The sequence below is a fragment of the Sitophilus oryzae genome, unplaced genomic scaffold (assembly GCF_002938485.1).
Source record: "Sitophilus oryzae breed Bouriz unplaced genomic scaffold, Soryzae_2.0 scaffold_1447_pilon_pilon, whole genome shotgun sequence".
NCBI classification, from domain to species: domain Eukaryota; kingdom Metazoa; phylum Arthropoda; class Insecta; order Coleoptera; family Curculionidae; genus Sitophilus; species Sitophilus oryzae.
In genome coordinates this window covers 1254622-1275295 of record NW_022146112.1, presented here as the reverse complement: position 1 = coordinate 1275295, position 20674 = coordinate 1254622, and the positions used below count along the sequence as shown (strand labels likewise).

Below are 20674 nucleotides of genomic sequence, written 5' to 3'. Positions count from 1 at the left end.
TGTAAATGATTTAAAATAAAAAACTTTGATAGCCTCTGGAGAAATGAAGCCTTAAAATGTTTTACTGCAATTTCACAAAATTAAAAAATATTTCTGAAAACAGTAAGGTTTTAAGTGTAATAAACCTTAATCAAATTTACCTTATTTTAATCGTAGAAACTAAAATGTAATAATATACAGGGTGTTCCATTTAAAAAATACAACTTTGATATTTTTTACTTATTTGGGACCCTCTGTATCTTGTAAAATATTTTTAAATTGTAACTCTATTAGTTCTTCAAGGAACCCAAAACTTATAATTTGTAGCACCCACCGTTTAACTACAATAATCAGGTCCGTGTGTCGTATGTGGTAAACAACCCTGTAGATATTGTCTCCATCAGTTTTTCTAATAATTTTTTGCCTTTGATTTAATAATATGAAGAAGAAAAGTTTCAAAAATTTTGCCAAGCATAATAATTTGTTAAAAAATGCAAAAATAGATTATTACAATAATGCAATGGTAGGTAATGCAATGGTAGATTATTACAATAATCTAACAATCCATCTACGGACTACCAATATTTTGATCATTTTTATATCTATAATATTAGTGTATAAGCTCATGTTTAAGTAAATAAGAAGTTTACATTTTTCGCAGTTTCTTTCTGAAATTGGGTTACTTCAAATAGTACATCAATCTAACAAACTCAATAAAACATTTAGGAGCAAAAAATATACACTACTGAAAAATTATTTGCAATAAAGAACAAACTTATTATTAAGATGATTATTTATAACTTCTACACACAAACTAAATTGCAAAAAATATTCCAAACTTTCCCCTTCAATAAGTTTGTTGTCGAATTTTGGCCAGCTTAAACTTTAACAATAGGCGTTGCTTACGACACCGCGTCTTTGTATTCTTTGTGGCGGCCAGTGATGAGTTGTTATAAGTAATGACAATTTCCTGTCGGCTTTAAAAATAGCCATGATGGTTTCACTCTAAATCTTATTCGGCAAATAGGACTTTTTCCTTAACAGACCATATTGATAACTCGTAATTGCTTAATCTAATAAGTAAAACAATGTGACAATTTTTTTTATCTTTTACGTAAACCGCGTGATAACAAAATCCCTTTTCCAAAGCGCTATTCAGCTGATTTTTAACGAATAAATTTTTAAAACATTTGTACGAAATATGATTCGTAAAAAGTTCCATTTAAAAACTATTTCTATGTTAAAAAGAACTACTATTTTCCTCGCTATTTTCAATATTTTTAATGATAACATCACAGTACACAAAATAATAGCATAGAACCACCATCTCCAGATATCATGAGGTAACAAAGCGGTTAAATTCCAAATTCAATATAGAAGAATTTTGAATTATCGCATAATAATGATATCTTCTCAAGGAAGGCAATGACAAACCACCTAAAACAACTAAAAGTACTTTTATAAAAGGAGAAATAATTCAGTGAGCCGAGCGGTTAACATGGTTGATTTTGGTGAATTCAAAATACCATACGATCGAAAGAAAAACGGCGTCAAAGATGTCTGAGGAATGACAATCTATGATAAATTTGGCGAGGTAAACCCTAGACATCATTTACTTGGCCCATACTTTCCTCAATTTTTTATGGCGCTTACTGCCAGTTGGCCTTAAAAAGGTTGTAATTTATTTTTATACTGTAATAAAATACTTAAGTATAGTTTAAAATTCGAGAAAAATTTTTTGGAAATAGATATTTGTGTCTGGAAACGTTCTATCCTTTCTTTCTATAACCTTTTTATAATTAGTGTTAATTTTTGACAAGTTTTATGTCAATTTTTATAAATAATGTGTAATTGACGTCTAGAGAGTGACCTTGCCAAAATTATCGAAATGAATGATAATAATGGAAAAATAAATTACAGTATGAACAAGTATGAATTTCTGAATGTCTTAGATAAATGTCAAATCTGCTGATTCAGACGTTTCAGACGCAGGTGGTGAATACCTACATATTATAAATGTTGACCAAGTAAGATTTATTATAATTATAATAAAAACTACGGCGTAAGGCCATTTCATATTTCCAACTAAATAAACTGTAAAAAAATACTTTTCATAAAATTCAGTGGAGTTCATGTATTATTATCATTGCATATTACCATTAGCTTTTCATCATGACGATAACATAACAAAAGCTTAGAATTCATTCATTTAGTTTCACTCATATTCTTTAATGTAGAATGTAGAGAGTATTTTTTTTATTTGTAAAATCTAACATTTATAAATTCATATAAATTTAAGATTATAAGCAATTTCTTAATTGATGTCTTTTTTTATATACGTGATAATTTAACATTGATAATTATTGTTTAAAATTAAACTTACAACAATATCGACGACAATAAAATAATTCCCATTTTTGGTGATATATAAACATTGTTTCACAAGCAGCTAGAAAAATATTTCAGTGGTGCAGATCGTCCATGCCCTTTAATTCTCACCCCATTAAGGCAAAAAATACGTTTCGAAGTTACGGTGGAAGCCAAACGCAACAGCTGATAGGAAATGAATGCGAATTATAAAACGCTATTGTTATGAGGCTCGGGTGAAGTCTAACCGCCATTTTCCTTCAGGTGGGATTAGTAGTCGCTTTTGTCTCACAATAAGCCCCAGAAGTTGGTTTGCATTATAAAAAATAGGAGAAGAGGGAAGTAGAGTTATAATGTGACACCATCAATATATTTAAGAAAGTCAGTAATGGCACCATTACATTTACGTAGTTCTGTACAAACATAATATGTCCCTTAAGAATGTCACTATTGAAATTAGAACATAAAAATAAAACTATCTGCAGTTCTAGTTGCTTGTGCAAACTTGCTCTCAAACCAAAAACCTTTTAAAATAATTTATTTTCTAAATTTTCTTTGGAGAAAAAAATATCGAAAAAAATTAATTGAAGTCAAAATAATTCCAGTGCGCATATGATACGAAATTATTGCACAAACCATTGTAATGTATGTTAACTTTGTAACAAATAACAATAAACTGTTTTCAGTTCGCATTTTTAAATGGAATGTGTGTAATTGAAGGTTTCAAAGTCCCAATTCCCATTAAAATATTCTCAGTAATAAAAACACAAACATCTGCAAAAAATAGGTATGTGACTATAAATATATTCATATAGTTTTTTTTTCTTGGGTATGAGGTTTTATAATTTAAAGATGGAAAACTTTTTCTTATGCGACGTTTTTCTTCTTCTCGGAAAAAAAGTAGATTGTATGGCAGGAGAAAAGTTAATCACCGCGACCCTATGACCTATTGTATCCCCCTTTCTTGAGTTATAACTCATCAGACAGTCTCAGTGCTTCGACAGAAGCCAGTATCTCAGACGGTTTTACAGAGGTTAGTTCTCCATCTCCAATATCAGTTGGTTGTTTGTATCAAAGTTTATGGCACAAATGGTCGTCGTCTCGGCGCACTCAGTGATGGGATGTTCTAGTTTCTGTCGTTTACCCATTTTCCCCACACAATCTGCAGTCGCCGATTTTTCTTAGCTTAGATGAGGGGTTCATTGAGCACTGTTAAAAACCCCGCGACAATCCGAAAATCTTTCTTACTTAACTCAAGGAAAATCCTTGATTTTTTTTTGTCGTAAGTCCGAAGAAATTTCCGAATGTCTTAAACCTAATGGTTTCAGACACTCGGAAAATTGAATATAATATATTATTTAATAATCTAATGATAATTCCTATTTCAGGTTATGGATGGAGTCTTCCAGGTTCTTGAGTTCCGCTTTGAGTTGGTTTCTACTTAGGAAGCAGAACGGTTCTGGTCCAGTTAGTGGAGTGTTCGTTCCTTTTCTAGCCTGATCGTTTGCTTTTTCCGAGGCCTTTTTATTATCTTCTATCCCTTAATGGGCCTGCATACAGATTAAGAGAACTTCTTTGACAAACTTTGAATTGATGGTTACTGAGTTCTAATCAATCAATCAAGTCTCTATCTCCTAAGATAAGTTGTATGAATCTTTCGATAGCGTAGGCTTCTGCCCATTCAGAAGGGGGGGCCCATCAGAGGGGGGCCCATGGGGCCAGCCCCCCCCTAAAATCTCTAAATCGGGTTAAATATTAGGCTTTTGGTTAAAAATGGCGCTCTAAAAAGCATAGTTTACATTACTTTTTATTTGGGCCCCCCTAAAATAAATTTCTGTATCCGCCCCTGCTTCTGCTTGAAGGATGCTGAGGGGGTAGGTGCCCATTGCTTTGGAGTATTTAGTTTTCGGCCAAAAACACCTCTATCCCTGTTCCAGCTTTAGGTTTGGAAGAATCAGTATAACACGCTATGGTAATGGTCTTTTAAAAGTTTCTCTCTGCCAATTTCCTTTGTTGCTCAATACTACAAAGAGGTGTTTCTCAAAGTTGTACATTCTTGGTATGTGATCCACTGGGAGTTGTAGGAGTGGAATTTTCCTTCTAAAGGTACAAACATAGTGGAGGCAGGTTTCTGCTTACCGGCAACCAGCGCCGTCTCGCGCTTATAAGCTTGAAAAATTAAAGCGTGTTGTCAAATCGTCTAGTTCACAGTTAAAGCAGGTTTGCGCCGTCAACCAGCGTTCATCGGCGTTCTCGCTTTTACCGGAACGAAAATTTAGTTTATTTCTGCTGTTGCACGCGTCGACGGCGTTTGAATATGGATAAGGATTTACTTATAGCTACAGTATTTGAAAAATACACCTATTTAGAACAACCTCAAAGTCATAAAAAGCCACTTTTCCACAATAATAGGTTGGTTATGTAGATTGCATCAATTTTTGATTAATCTACATTACACTTTTTCATAAATATTTTAAAAGTCTCTAGAGTCATTCGTATGTATTGAAAAAAATATTTCATTATCATTTTTTATTTTTGAAATATATGATAATTGATAATACTCCCTATAAGTTATTCTTTCACTATTAAGGGAATGTATGCCAACTCATTTTCTCTTTAATTTTGTAAAAAGAATCCAAAGCGATCATATCATCATGTGCGGAAATACGACATATTTGCGGGAATATTATAACATAACTGGCACTTTACAACACAACCGTATTTCTCACTTTTACCAGTATTCACTATGTACTATCTCGGCGCAAGAAAACGGCTCAGACCGACTACCGGTAAGCGGAAAACCTTCTTGCACTGTGTTTCTACACTAAGGGTGTTCCAAGCTCCTGAGCCATTCCTGGGTAGAATAAAGAAGTTTTATATCGTCACAAGACTGAGGTTCTCGAACGCTTCACCGAGAAGAATCTGCCCAAATGGATAAAGAGAATGATATTGAGTTGGTATAAATGTAAATATATGTATGTTATATTTTTGGACGGCAATGAATGAACAATAGTAATTAAATATTTAGTTTTCAAAAGTGTTGGTGGATCATATTTGACAATTTTTAATCACCTAATTAAATTATATTTTGCTAAAATTAACACCATTCTCCGCTCTGTACTAATATTTTGTATACAATTATGTTGCATGGAGTTAATAAAGATTTATTTATCTACACTTCATATGCACGCATATTATTATTATATACTACCACTACCTACCAAACAATACTAAATTGAATAAAATATTACTGTAGCTCGAGGTCATTATTTCAACAATTAAATTACAGTCCTCTTGTTTATATCTAGAATATACACTGCCTGCAACCCGATCGAGCTGTTATAAATTATATAGATTACTATAACCTGAATATTTCATTTTATCGCCCGACACGATCTCAAGGTGGTACTACAGGTACTTGCGATTATCTGAAATATTTCTTGATAGGGAAAAAACGGGGTTTACTGTTTTCGTACATTAACGTTGGTTGCGTTCGTGAAATTATATACAAAGTCAGCTGGAAGCTAATAGAAATATTAATATTTGTTTACGTTTTGCTCGTTTAATTAGTTTCGTTAGGAGATAAAATTTATAGGAATCAGTGGCGTAGTTTAAATTAAATGAAATTAAATAAAGCTTAAATGTGGAAAACGATACAACAGCTACAAATTTCGTCTTCTGTCAACTTTCAAACTACTTAGCATGTTTTCAATACCCTCCAAAGTACCTTCTTCTTTTAGGACAACTATCGCCTGTTGAATACGATTAACATCAATAATCAGTGCTAGTAAAAAATTAGCGTTGATAAATATCATTTCAGTTGATTACGCAGTCACACAAAAAAGTAGTCTATGCTTTTTACCCAGACCATCATATCCTATAATATTTTTTCGACGCTGAGCACGAATCCGCTATCAGAATTACGCCATCACGTCTCATTTTTTTTTCTAACCACAAAAACTTGGTGAAAATCCGTGAAAATTCAGGAAAATGTAATAGGAGAAAATAAAAAAATTCTCATGTATAACACTATAACCTAATGTAAATGGGCCTGATAAACTCAAAACGCCCTAACAGAATTGAGCTAGCTCTCTCATATTTTTATAACCTCAAAAACCTACAAGTCATTATTTTCGAAAATCACACGGATCTTAACTAAAGTTGGTATAGGAGTTTTTGGGTCGCTGATCATGAATCTGATGTCGGATTGGCAGAATTCAAAATGGCGAATCCAATATGGCCGATGCGAATTTCAAAAAATGCACTTGACAAAGGTTAAGTTAGGTTAGGTTGCTGGGGTTTGGGATCATGTTTGATCCCTCACTTGCCTTGGACCCATTGCAATACCCCTGTTATTGTTGTACCAAACCTTCCTCTCATTCTTTCTTTGCGTTAAAGCACTTCCAGCTCTTTGCAAAGTTCCCGATGTCGCTGATGTTGGCTTCTTTTTCTCTGCTGCTTCGTCTACTCCCTCCAAAAAACCTTGCCCTAAAGTCTTGTAGCGTCGGTATTCTAGTGCCGGACAGTGGCACAGCAGGTGCTCTATGATTTCTTCTTCCTTTCCGCATTCTCTGCAGTAGTCGTCGTTGGAAAATTTCCATCTCACGAGGTTTACCCCCGTGGGACAGTTTCCAGTGACGACACCTACAATTGGCAGTTTTTTGGGTCGCTGAACCAATGCTGAACGCGAATTTGGAATCAAATGGATCACTGCTCACGAGTCTGACGTCGGATTCGCAAAATTCAAAATGGCGGATCAAATATGGCCGACGCGAATTTAAAAAAAAACACACGGATCCGAACAAAATCAGTATATGGGAGATTTTTGGGTCGCTGAACGCGAATTTGGGATCAATTGGGTCACTGCTCACAATTCTGACGTCGGATTCGCAAAATTCAAAATGGCGGATCAAATATGGCCGACGCGAATTTAAAAAAAACACGTGATGCGGCGTAATTCCTAATCCAAAAAATGATGACAGAAAATACAATTAACCTGTGAATTATTATAATCATGAAAAAAACTAGCCGTAAATTGGAAATGCCATAATCACATTTTCTTGAAATGCACAGTAATTATTGGGACTTAGTGCTGCAGCTTCAATCGTAGAATGCATGAATAACTGAATAGTTGCAGAGCTTAAAGCAACCTGTTTAATAGCCTCAATAATTGTTAGTCGTTAAGAAAGATAAATCGGTGAAAGTTCATAAAACGTGACCACCCAAAAAAAAAGAAAATAGAAAAAAGAAAAGCAGAAAAGTACTTTGCCAGAATGGTCCTGGCAGCCTAGGCAACGCAACTCTCTCCTGAAAAGGAGAGTTTAAGAAGAAAGAAGAAGAAGAAATGTCAGAAAACTGTCACTATTATGTATCTTCTCGATGAACTTCTCTAAAAAAAACTAAAAATAACACAAATCTAAAGTACATAGAAGACGCTCTGCCAGTGTACACGGTGTACTAGTAGAGATACAAAATCATTTAAATGGTGATCAAAATACCATCTTAAAAGTCACTTCTGGTTAAAAAGTTTTTTTGGAAAAACACGAGAAAAAAAACCATTTTTTTTATGACTGACTCTATTTGTTAAATCTATACTTTTATTGTTTTACACTCGATTTGACAAGGTAGTATAGATTTATATAATATCAGATTTTCAAAGGGACTTCTAATCTTTGAGCTTCCATCGTCAACTGTCTTGTTTTAAAGATGACCCTTGCTTTTTTGTTAAGAATTGGATGAAAGCTTCTAAAGTTCCAAAAGTATCGCACTTGGTATTTAAAATAGAGAATATTCAGGAAATTTAATCATTGCATTGTTTTTGATCTGTATTCTTTAAGTATATGCAATCTGAAAGTTGACACCAAAGATTAAGAGTAGTTTAATATATTGTGGTTGATTTCTATAATTTTATAAAAAATATATTAATTTAAATTGCTTTGATATTTAGTGCTAATCGAGAGCTGTATCTAACATCAATGCCGCCAAAATATAGAATAATATAATAATGACCAAACTAGAAATTATATTTAGAAAAAGTGCAATCCAAAAAATATCAAACCCATAGTCATATCATAAATTTCAAGCATGAAAACTAATGCATACAAAAATATCCCACCACTAAAACCATTAATACACTTCGAAAATACTTTGAAGAGGTAAAGAACTACCGGAAGTTTTTAACCGGGCTTTTGAAACAGGCCTAAGCCAAACATCGCCAGGTAAAGTCCATTTGCACCATAACGAAAGCCCGTCAAAACCTATTAAGAACGGCGAGAAGCTCTTTTCACGCAATACAATTTAACGAACTTGAACAGAATTCTATTGTCTAGGCTGTTAGGTTGGTTTCTGCGAATCTATTAAAAAGCTGGTTTCTAGCTGGAATGTTACTTAACTTCTAACGGGTATGTGGCAAAAGACAAAATAAAGAACTCTATCGAATATCTTAAAAATAAATGAAACTATGTTATTTATCGTTAATAGTAAATATGTATAGCTGAAAATTCTACAGCTATAATAGAAAACGTTGAAAAATCAACAACCTAAATTTGTCTAGTATGTGAATAACTAATTTCCGGTTTGAGGATTTGAGAGCATTATGAAGAAGTTTTGATAGATAATGCTTCTAATACAATTTTTTGTATGTTAAATATACTTACAGATATTGAACAAATTTAAGAAGTATCAATAGGTTGTTTCCCCAGTTCTTTCTGAGTCGAACAAACAAATAACATTAAGTACCTACCTAAAAATATCGTTATACTTTCAACTGTGCTGTGTTTCAATGTTCTATTGCTCTTTCTATTGCTAGAGTGTTATATTTCTTAATTTATTCATATTAGATAAATTCAATTGTTGAAATCGAATCGAATTCAAGAGCAAAGACATGCTTTTTTAACTTCTTATAATTCTTCTTCTTATCACGCCCTCTCCTGCCGAAGCTTGGCGATCCAAATGGCAATTGTGGCTCTGGAAACTGCAGCCCGGAAGATTTCCGCAGACGAGCGTTCAAACTCTCCTCAAATCTTTTAGCCATGAGTTCTGGCGTCTTCCTACTGATCTTTTCCCTTGCACTTTGCCCTCTATTATGAGGCGCAATATTTCGTATCTACCACCTCTCATCACATGACCCAGGTATTGCATTTTTCTTTCCTTGATCTCTTTTTCTTTCTGCATGCGCTGGAGTACTTCATTGTTGGTGATCCTTTTGTACCCATGAGATTCGCAGCATCCGTCTGTATATATACATTTCGAAGGCTTCTATTCTCTTCTCGGTCTGTGAATCCAGTGTCCAGCTCTCACATCCATAGAGTACCACAGAGAAGACGTAGCATCTGGCCATTCGAGTTCTGAGATCCGCACTGAGGTCTCTTCTTGTAAAAAATGATTTCATTCTCACGAAGATTTTTCTCGCTTGCTCAATTCTTGAAAATATTTCTCTTTTCGGGTCGCACTGACTATTAATGTTAGCTCCTAAATACTTTATTGAGGTCACTTGTTCGATTGTTTGTCCCTTGACACGCAGGTGTGCATTTATTGGTGTCTTAGAAAAGACCAATAGTTTGGTCTTGGACACATTGAGATGCAGTCCAAACATCTCACTATAGTGGACTACGGAATCTATAATGCTTTGCAGTTCTTGTATATCGTTGGCTATTATAACCGTATAACCGTATTATAATATATAAGAGTATTTTATTACTCTCTATGATATCCTATTATCTCAGAAAACACTTATTGAACTACCTTTATTAAACTTTTCCTCATTACATTCTATCACTTCAACGTTTTCCACTAAACGAAGAAGAATGAAGGATAACTGGATAATAATTTATTCTTCAATTGAAATCTTAAAGGATTAATACATAAATCGTTTAGTTTTATGTTACACTTTTTTTTATGTTTATCTCTTCTGTATCTTCTATATCCAATTTAAAAGACATTTAACGCAATTCCTGACACTATTCAATAAATTCCTCAATAAATTCGTTTGTTTCACTTTATTTTTTGGAAACTGCAATTATAATAAAAACAAAAATTCGACAAGGGTATCCTTCTTCCAAATCGATGTTTATAGAATAAAGAAGAAGTTAATAAGTAAATAATTAAAATAAATTTAGTAATTTACAATCCTTTGTGAATCATAGTTATGTTATGTGTAATTGCTAACTAAACATTACTATATCAAACTCTATACACCAAAATAAAATACACATCTAAAGGTCCGAAACCATCATGTACCCAGCAAGATTTATCAGTTTATCTTTGAATTTATCCGAACTCTACACAACGAAAGGTACTCCGAACTCAGCACTTTAGATTTTTATGTACCTGTGCACACTACACCAACTCAAATGGTTTTGGCCTCCTCGGCCACTGGGGCAGATATAACTCATTATTTAGGAGTTCAATAATGTTAACTTTTGGACGATAATAAAGACTTTCTTTCACAGAAGTTCTTCGTGCTTCTTCTTTCTGCCTGGACAGAGTATGACAGACTGTCCATTTCAAATTTGTGTTCAGAATCGTGTTCAAATATTTTTCAGTGTTAGTTAGTGTTTAACACCACCGATTTAAACAGGAAATACTTCTTATACTTTGCAATAGGTATGTTTTTTTTTCATTCTGCGGTTTGGTTTTGAAACGAAATTATATTGACTTTCTCCAGACTGATGCAGATTTACCTTTTCTAATTTTGTATAGATTTTTTGTTTTAACTTCTATATAAATAAAATACATGTTTTCTGTAATTTACGTATATGTCAAGGGATTATGCTGGGTTTGAAGTTGAGTCTGAGAAAACCGGAACTATAATAAATTTATGAAGTCGTTTATACTTTGGATGATATCTACCTAGTACAAATAAAAAGAAAAGAAAGAGTTTCTATAAACATATGCCATAAGATGCTTCCAGAGGAAGTTGAAAACGTAGATAAAATTACTAAAATTGACGTATCGATTGGACGTATTCAATTGTTTTGGTTACTTCCTGTTTTACCGGAGATGATTACAACTTTTGATTTTTAAATGGCAAATCTATGCGCCACTGACTTTTTTTTCTTGTTTCTTGTGTTAGCACAGTCTAGGTTGTTTAATGCCGATTCTTGGTATTTTGTCGATTTCGGTATCCTTGACAAAATAAACGCAATTTTATTAATTTGCCTTAATCCAAGTCTAATGACAACCCTTAAAAAAATGTAATGTCATTAACTGGCCAAAGTCTTAAATAAGTACACATTGATTCCTCATCAAAAAATATGAAAAAAAGTTCCTATAAATATGAGGCGGAAACGGAAATGCACAGTTTTTAAATTACAAGGGATGTTAAAACTTTAAAAAAATAGGTAATCTGTAATTATCTTAAATACCATTATTTGTTTTGAATATGTACCTATTAAAATATTTTTATTTTTTCAGATAAAAAAACGAGATTTAGTATGTTAGTATATGACATAAATTAGGATTAATTGATGTATTCAATTGTTTTTGGTTACTTCCTGTTTTACCGGAAATGCTTACAACTTTTGATTTTTAAATGGCATCCTTGATATATTTTTACTCTAAGTATTCGATAGAAAATCACTCTGATTTATCATATGTCAATTTTTGACATTTTTGAATATGATCAAATTGAAATTGTAACATGGGGTTCATTACGAGAATTTGACTCGAAGTACCAAGTGTGTGGTACCAAATTATTCGCAAAAAAATGCTTTTTCCAAATATACTAATGAGCCACTCTCGTTCTATTTGAAAACATTGAGATATGTTTAAAAAAAAACGATTTGGGCATCTTTTAACCGGCCAGTACACGAAAAAGACTAGATGATCAAATCTATTTTTCCAAGGCTCCTTGATTAAAAATTAATGTTTTTATCATAACCATGGCACTCTAAAAGCCTAGTACATGCACTTGCGAATTGCGATTTATGAATTGCGAAATGCGTTCTATTTTCGTTCTGATTGGCCACCTTCAAGCGACCAATTGCAAGGCAAACAGAACGCAATTCGCAAGTCCCATTTCGCAAGTGCATGAACTGGGCTTAAATTGAAATTTAAAATACGATTTTTTTGTAAGCCAAAATGTTAAAAGACGACATATGATATGTCATTCTATTCAAAGTGTTATTTTCTATCGAATAAAGTAGAAATATACTGAGGATGTCATTTAAAAATCAAAAGTTGTAGTCATTTCCGGCGAAACAGGAAGTGACCAAAAACAATTGAATACGTCAATCCATCCTAATTTATGTCATATACTAACATTCCAAATCTGAAAAAATTTATAGGGGTGAGCCACTTTTGACGCACCCGGTATTTTATATCTTTTTAAAAATATTGGTAAACCTGGGTAAACAATTTTCTTTGAAGTTTCGTATTTTTACATACATTATTTTAATGCCAAAGCAAATGGTGATGTAAAAATCTGTAGTAGTTCAGACAGCTAGGGTACTTTTCATTAGAGGGTAGTTTCCCACAAAATTGTTTTTATCTTAATTGAACATAATAACAGTAATTTCAACATACTTTTAACACAGCTTTTCATATCAAAAGTTAGGAATTTTTAAGTAAGAAATGCGCCTACCTACTCTTTGTTTAGTTCGAAACCAGTTACATACCAGAGGGGTGCTAAAAATGTTCAAGAAATATTCCAAGTGAGGGCTATATAATGGCTATAAAAGCTTGCAAGGGTCGTAGCTTTCTCAGGAGGCACCTCCAGGCATATGTTCATAGGAACTTTTTCTTTTTTTTTTACCCACTGACATTTGATACACTATTTTTAATTTTTTAACATCAGCGCCATGTACGAGTATACTTTTGCATGAAATTTGTAAATGAAATTAAAAATCTACTTACGCACTGGCACCTTCTTGGGATCGAACTTCTCCACTTTATCCCCCAATACGACCAGCTTCACCTTCACCTTCTCGCACCTCCCGTAGATGAGCTTCAGCTGGTCTCCCAGCTCCTTGAAGATATCGTCCGCGACCAGGGACAACGAGGCCAATTGTTTCAGAGCGCTGCACAGGGTGAAATTGGTCACCGCCTCCAACTCGCCATCGTTTACACGCACAGAACCGTCCTCGTTGAAGAGCTGCACCCTGGACAACAACCTGGGCTCGACAACTCTCTGGACGAACGGCATGATTACGGAGATCCGGATAGACTGAATCAACCAAAGACATCACAAGGGACGGTCACAAGGATGGAAGAAACATTGAGGAGGTGGGTTGGTGTGTTTGAATTCTTCTATTTTCGAAACGCGAAAAACATCATAAGCACGTTCAGGTTTCACTGTTCAAAAAACAATACGATAGGCTAACACTAAGCTCCTCCGCGTGCGTTGATGAATCACCGGATTTCTTACTTTTTGAAACGTTGTTTCACTGTGGGTTTATTAAATCCGATTGGGCGGACACTAGCAATTCCTTATTAATAGATGCGTCGTGTTGTATTGTATATGTCATTTTTATAATAAAAGTTTGTTTCGTGGTGTACGAAACGCGTAGAAGTACGTGATGTGGATAAAAAGTGACGTAGTTATTCAACGCACGCGAACCGGCAAACGAATGACGGCCGGCAAAGAAGCGCGCGTTTGAGGACCCGCGTTTCTGATTTGAAAGTGCGACGTTGCCATGGTCGGACAAGAAATCGTAAATTTAATGATTGTTGGATTTTGTACTTTATAATTCCTTTCGTTATGGCACTGAATATTGGTATTGTTTTCCCTGTGCATTTTCTAGTATTTGGTTTTTGAATATGTTAATTTAAATTAATATCTGTTTTTGTGCTTTAAAAGTAGAAATGTATTGTTTAGGAACCTTAAGAGTAGTTCTGAACCGAGATTTTACTATTATTTAAGAGAGGAAAATTTATATGGACATGTAAAAAATTGTCTTAAGTTGTACTACTATACACCATAAGTATTATTTTTGAGTAACCATTCTTGAAGATTAAAAAATATTTTTTTTTATTAATAAATATGAAAATGGAATTTTTACGGAATTTTGTCTACTCTTATGGTTATAATATTAATCATTTTTTTTTTTTTTTTTTTTTTTTTTTCGCGTTTTTTTAATAAGGTGGCAACTGATAAAAGTTTTATAACTCCGGTCAGCGTAATAGAATATTTCCTTGGTTAATTTATAAAAGCAAAAACAATTTCTAAATTATAATAAAATAAAAAAAAAAAAAAAAAAAATAAGTCATTAAAAAAAGATTTAATGGTTTTTGAATGGCTTAAGTATTTTTCTAAAAAGACTTAAATCTTTTGTTAATGACTTAAACTCTGTTTTTATATTTTGGAATAAGAGTTCAATCACAATCATTTTTTGAAACAACGCTTAAATTTTAGTCTTAATCAGATTATTGCGAAATGATAGACTTAAAATCAAATAGTTTAGAGTGCAGTTAAAGTGATTAATAGGATCCCCAAAGTCTGGAGGTAGAGCAAAGTCATCGCTATCCCCAAACCCGGGAAGAGTTTGGACGACCCCAGACGACCTCAAAAATTTTAGGCCTCTATAAACTGTTTGAGAGAATGTTATTAAATCGTATCAGCCCTAACATCGACAATCAGCTAATACCGGAGCAAGCAGGATTCAGACCGGGAAAGACCTGCACCGCCCAAGTTCTGAACCTCACACAATGAGTTAATATCGTCGACCTTTCAAACAAAAATGGGCACCTTTCCGGAGGTGTCTCTCCACGCTCCTCTGCGTGTGCTCTGTCTCCGCAAATCCCAACAAGCATATGACTAGTTATTTGCAAAATGTATTTTGAACTAATTTAAGTCATTAATTGATCATCTTTCTTTTTCAGGTTCCGGGATATTCTTTTTCATTGTTAAAAAAATATATATATTTCAATATTATTGTAATATAAATCGCAGCTCTAAAAAATAAATGATATTGTTTAGTAATGTGTAATTTATTTACGGTGAATTTTCTCTGAAAATAATAAGTCTTTAATAATATCATTGATTTGCTGTGTAAAGTTAATAGACATATTTTTTAATACATTAAATTATATTAAAGTAATAAAAAATATGTTTATTAACTTTAAACAGTAAGTCAGTGATACTTATAAAAATATTTTTTTTAAATTCCCCCTCTTTTAAGCCCCGCCCCTCCAATTCCCCTCAATTTAGCTAGTACTGCCAGGCGACACCAGGTGGCGTCTGTTTCCATTTTTTAACATGAAGTTAGCATTTCTTTAATGTACCTATTCTCTGACTGTAACCATGACTATAGATATGTAAACTCTACCAAGATCAGAATTCGACCACCAGACAAGTGATCATAGTAAGCTTATCAATAAAGCCCCTTCCCTTGTGGTCGTATTTATTTATAATATTATAGTAATGTTTTGATATAACAACTTCTTGGAGTCTGTTCGCAGATATTAATCCAATTCAGACTAAAATTTTAATGACATATATTTTGAGTTTTAGAAATAAAAATATATCCTCTAAGAACAAACATTCCTATTTAATGATATTGACTAAGATATAGGATAAAATATAAACGGATAAAATTATTTATGTTTACGTATTTATGTTTCAAGACGACTGAATTTATTACATTCTGAAACGAACAGATCCATTATATTTTTGTAAATGACGCTTTAAATCTTTATAGCAGATATACAATACAGCTGGTATTATCTCGATACATTCAAGCTCCCACGCAATAAATTTATGTCTTCGAGAGATTCAAGGTGCTTTTCAAATCCTGCAGGAATTTTTCTGACCCAATTATCAAAGTTGAACAAGGACTTTTCTTGTGCCTCTTGTTGTTTCATATCACCTATTATGTTGTATAAATTACTCAAGCTTTTTTTCTTTAAGTGCTTTTGAAAAGAAGAAAAACAAACAAGAAAAAGAAAATGGACAACTGATTTGTGAAACCAATATTTGAAAAGAGCCTTTTAACGACGTTTATAAAAATATCTGATATTTAATAAAGCTGGTATGCTGTTTTTAATCGCCAATAATTTGGTGCTATATGAGCAAAAAGCTTTCCTTTATTAAATTATTTTAAACACGATGAGCAACATAATACATTTATCAAATATCTATAAAATATTTAATAAATACATACCAATGTTCGTAAAGTAATATAATAATTAAGTTATTAATTTATATACTGTATATTAAAGAATTTTAGTACGAATATTTAGCGCTTGCTAAATCGGCAATTCGTTTTCGAAATACAATGTAACAAAAATGATGAAATTGGTCTTCTCGTGTGTTCATAAATTTAAACGTTGAGACCAAATAATTCAAAAATAAAAAATTGTCTAATATTTGCGTTCATAAGCACTGTCGCAATATATTAGGATTGGCTCACTATTTAGACTGATATTGACTTCAAATTAACGATTCAACTTTTCAGCGTTTCATTCCCCTAACTTTTTCTAACCATGATGTTTATGTTTTTTAATTCATTCATATTTCATAGTTCAGAGTAGAAAAAATAGCAGTAAGAAGATATTGAGATATGTAGCTGATACATTCAGTATTCTGATGACCAACAGTAGAGAACAGAGAAAACCTATTTCCTGACTAGATAGAGCAAAACCGACATAGATGTCATGGGCTCGATTTCTGAGAAACGTTTAATGGCGTAAACCGCCTGTTGATATTTTCGCTGCCAACTGAGATACTGAGGGGTCTTTTTGAATATTTTACCATTTTGAAAATTGCTCATAACTTTTTTATTTTGCGGAATAATAATATTCTGTAAAAACGTTATTAAGGCACTTTTTTAGCCACAATCCAGTGGCGTAGTCAGTTTTTTCTATGTTTGCTCATTTTGTCAGAAATAATAAAAAATATAATTTTTTAAATGGAAATCGTAGTTGACTATGAACTTAAAAAAATGCTGGCGTTTAACCCTTTCCAACGATATAAAGTTATGGACATCTATTTCTAAGAATGAGAGAAATATTAGGTTGTTGATCTTTATATCGAAGCGGGCCATGATTTTGTGTTGACCTATTTGCCTAATTATTTTTTATCACAATTTAATATTCTATATTATTATTTATCTACATAATTTAAAGACTTTTGAAAAGGTAAATTAACATTCTATATTAGTATTAGTAATTACAATTGAAATCGATACAATAAACAAAGAATAAAACTAAAAAAAAGTATTTTTTGACTAACGATTATAGTTCTATAAAAAAAATCATCATAGGTGTTCAAACTGAGCACCCCCTTGTTGAATACACAATAAACATCTTTTGCGCACAGAGTTACAACAAAGGTTACAACAATTTATTAGGCGAACTAGTGTAATAATTCCAAAAGCTTGCCTAGTAGCCTTCTGTAATTCTTCTCTCGTCCCAATGGTTCTTTCCTTATAATATAAGGGCTTTTAATTTCCCCCATAAAAAAACTCGAAAGGAGTTACATCACAGGACCTAGCAGGCCAAGATATAGGATCCCTTGTTCCAATCCAATTCTCTCTAAATTCTCCATTTAATAGTGCAGTTGTAACCCTGGCTTTTTAATTGTAAATGGTAATACTAATATAGAATGTTGATTTACCTTTTCAAAAGTCTTTAATTATGCAGATAAATAATGATATAGAATATTAAATTGTGATAAAAAATAATTAGGCAACTATAGGTCAACACAAAATCAAGGCCCGCTTCGATACAAAGATAAAAAACGTAATATTTCTCTCATTTTTAGAAATAAATACAGATAACTTTATATCGTTGGAAAGGGTCAAACGCCAGCATTTTTTTAAATTTATAGCCAACTATGATTCCCATTTAAAAAATTATATTTTTTATTATTTCTGACTAAAAAGCAAATATAGAAAAAAAAATGACTACGCCACTGGATTGTGCTTAAAAAAGTGCCTTAAGAATGTTTTTACAGAATTTTATTATTCCGGGAAATACAAAAGTTATGGGCAATTTTCCAAATGGTAAAAAATTCAAAAAGACTCCGTATCTCGGTTGGCAGTGAAAATATGAACAGTCGGTTTAGGCCATTAAACGTTACTCAGAAATCGAGCCCATGACATCGATGTCGGTTTTGCTCTATCTAGTCAGGAAATAAGTTTTCTCTGTTAAAACAGACCAATTTCGACCACCCTGTACATGATAACCCATATGCACGTCCCTGGTGAATATATCGACACTTTTTTAGCCTTAAAATTTGCCGCATTTATAGTAACTTTTACCCCAAAACTTTCATACGAAACACTAAAAGTAGGTACTTGGAAGAAAATTACAATAAATCGAAAAAAAATTTAAAATTTTAACACCCTCTGTAGCAACGAAACAAAGCAGAATCGGACCTATGTTGATATGAAAAATAAATGTTATTTTTACGTGAGGAGTCTCCCTACGAGAGATGGCACATATTTTTTTTAATCACCCTGTATAAAAAATAAATATACTAATCGAACGTTGTTTATAAAATCTTTATATATACAGGGTTGTTCAGCACATACGACATGAAATATTGTAGCTAAACGATTAGATTTTAGCAAATTGTAAGTTTTGGGTTCATTGAAGGACTAGTAGAGCTACAATTTATAAAAAATATATTTTTACAATATACAGAGTATCCCAAATAAATAAAAAATATCAAAGTTGTATTTTTTTAAATGGGATACTCTGTATATTATTACATTTTTAGTTTCTATGATTAAAGCAAAAGTAAATTTGATTAAGGTTTACCGCATTTTAATCTTACCGTTTTGAAATATTTATGTTTTTGTCAAAATACAGTAATAATTTTAATGTTTTATTTCTCTAGGCGTATTTAAGTTTTAAAATAGAATTATTTCTATTTACTAAATTTTGTGTAGCAATAATAAAAATTATACTACCGTATACAGAGTGTCTAAAAATTTATTTTAAATAATTACTAGCTTTAAATGCAATAACTTGTTTAATTTAAATAACCCTGTATATTGTATGAGAATGAGATGCACAATTTAATTGTCTATCAAATTTTATTATACCATTTTTTACCTATCTCTTCAAGTTTTCGTAGAAAATGCAGTTTCTTATAATTTAGACCCCATTTATCAATACAGCCATGGAATATTGACATTTTAGATTATTTTTAAAGATGTAACAAATTTTCAAAAAGTTCAGATACAAATATTGTCGATATAGTTCGCTTATTTCTTTAAAAAATAAAAACTATTAAAATATTTTTTTTGTAAAAGAGAACCAATTAATATGATCCCAGTATTCAAACCACATTAATTGACTATATGGGTTGATTAATAACTGCTCCAAATACTAAAAAAATTGAATTTTGTATGTGTATAAGAAAATGTGGGAAAAAGTAAAATTTTTCTCAAAATTTTATGTCATTTTTTGACGAATGCTTATTTATAACAACAGAGATGTTCACATTCATAGGTAACTATTAATATATTGATTTCTGATTCAAATCCACATTTATTTACAAAAATTTATTAAATAACACAATTAAGTATGTAATTAATTTATATTTGGGCGGAAATACTGGTGGTATATTTAATTTTAATGGTATATTCTTTTATAAAGACTTAAATTTTTTTTTTACAAGGGGGCTAGTAATCTTATCGTTATTAGCACCTGTATATTTTGTACATTTGTTGCTCTAAAAACAATCTAAAATGTCAATATTCCATGGGTATATTGTTAAATGAGGTCTAAATTATAAGAAAATGCATTTTCTACGAAAACTTGAAGGGATATATAAAAAATAGTATAACACAATTTGATAGACAATTAAATTGTGCACCTGATTCCCCTAAAATATACAGGGTGTTTCATTTAAATTAAACAAGTTATTGTCGTTTAAAGCTAGAAATTATTAAAAATAAATTTTTAGACACTCTGTATGCGTTAGTATTATTTTTATTATTGTAACACAGTAAATGATCAATAAATAAACTTCAGTAAATATTTAATATTAAAATCTTTGATACCCTTGGAGAAATGAAGCCTTAAAATTTTTTCTGCAATTTCACAAAATTGAGAATATTTCAAAAACGGTAAAGTTTAAGTGTGATAAACCTTAATCAAATTTACCTTTATTTTAATAGCAGAAAACTAAAAATGTAATAATATACAGGGTATTCCATTTAAAAAATACAACTTTGATATTTTTAATTTATTTGGGACACTCTGTATCTTGTAAAAATATTTTTAAATTGTAGCTCTAATAGTCCTTCAACAAACCCATAACTTATAATTTGTAAAAATTTAATCTTTTAGCTACAATACTCCGTGTTGTATGTGGTAAACAACTCTGTATACATATAATTTACAATAATTACAAAATATCAAGTTAATCACAATTATC

At 31.9% G+C, this 20674-nt stretch overlaps 1 protein-coding gene across 1 annotated transcript in view; it reads right to left on the bottom strand.

The window, feature by feature from the left end:
* LOC115877378 (wiskott-Aldrich syndrome protein family member 2-like) overlaps positions 1-13565 on the bottom strand; it is a 14607-nt gene extending 1042 nt beyond the window's left edge. Inside the window, exon 1 of the mRNA XM_030893527.1 lies at positions 13201-13565. Within this exon, the coding sequence (XP_030749387.1) occupies positions 13201-13489 (289 nt within the window). The 5' untranslated portion in view covers positions 13490-13565. The remainder of the gene's footprint in view (positions 1-13200) is intronic.
* Between the last annotated feature and the right edge of the window lie 7109 nt (positions 13566-20674).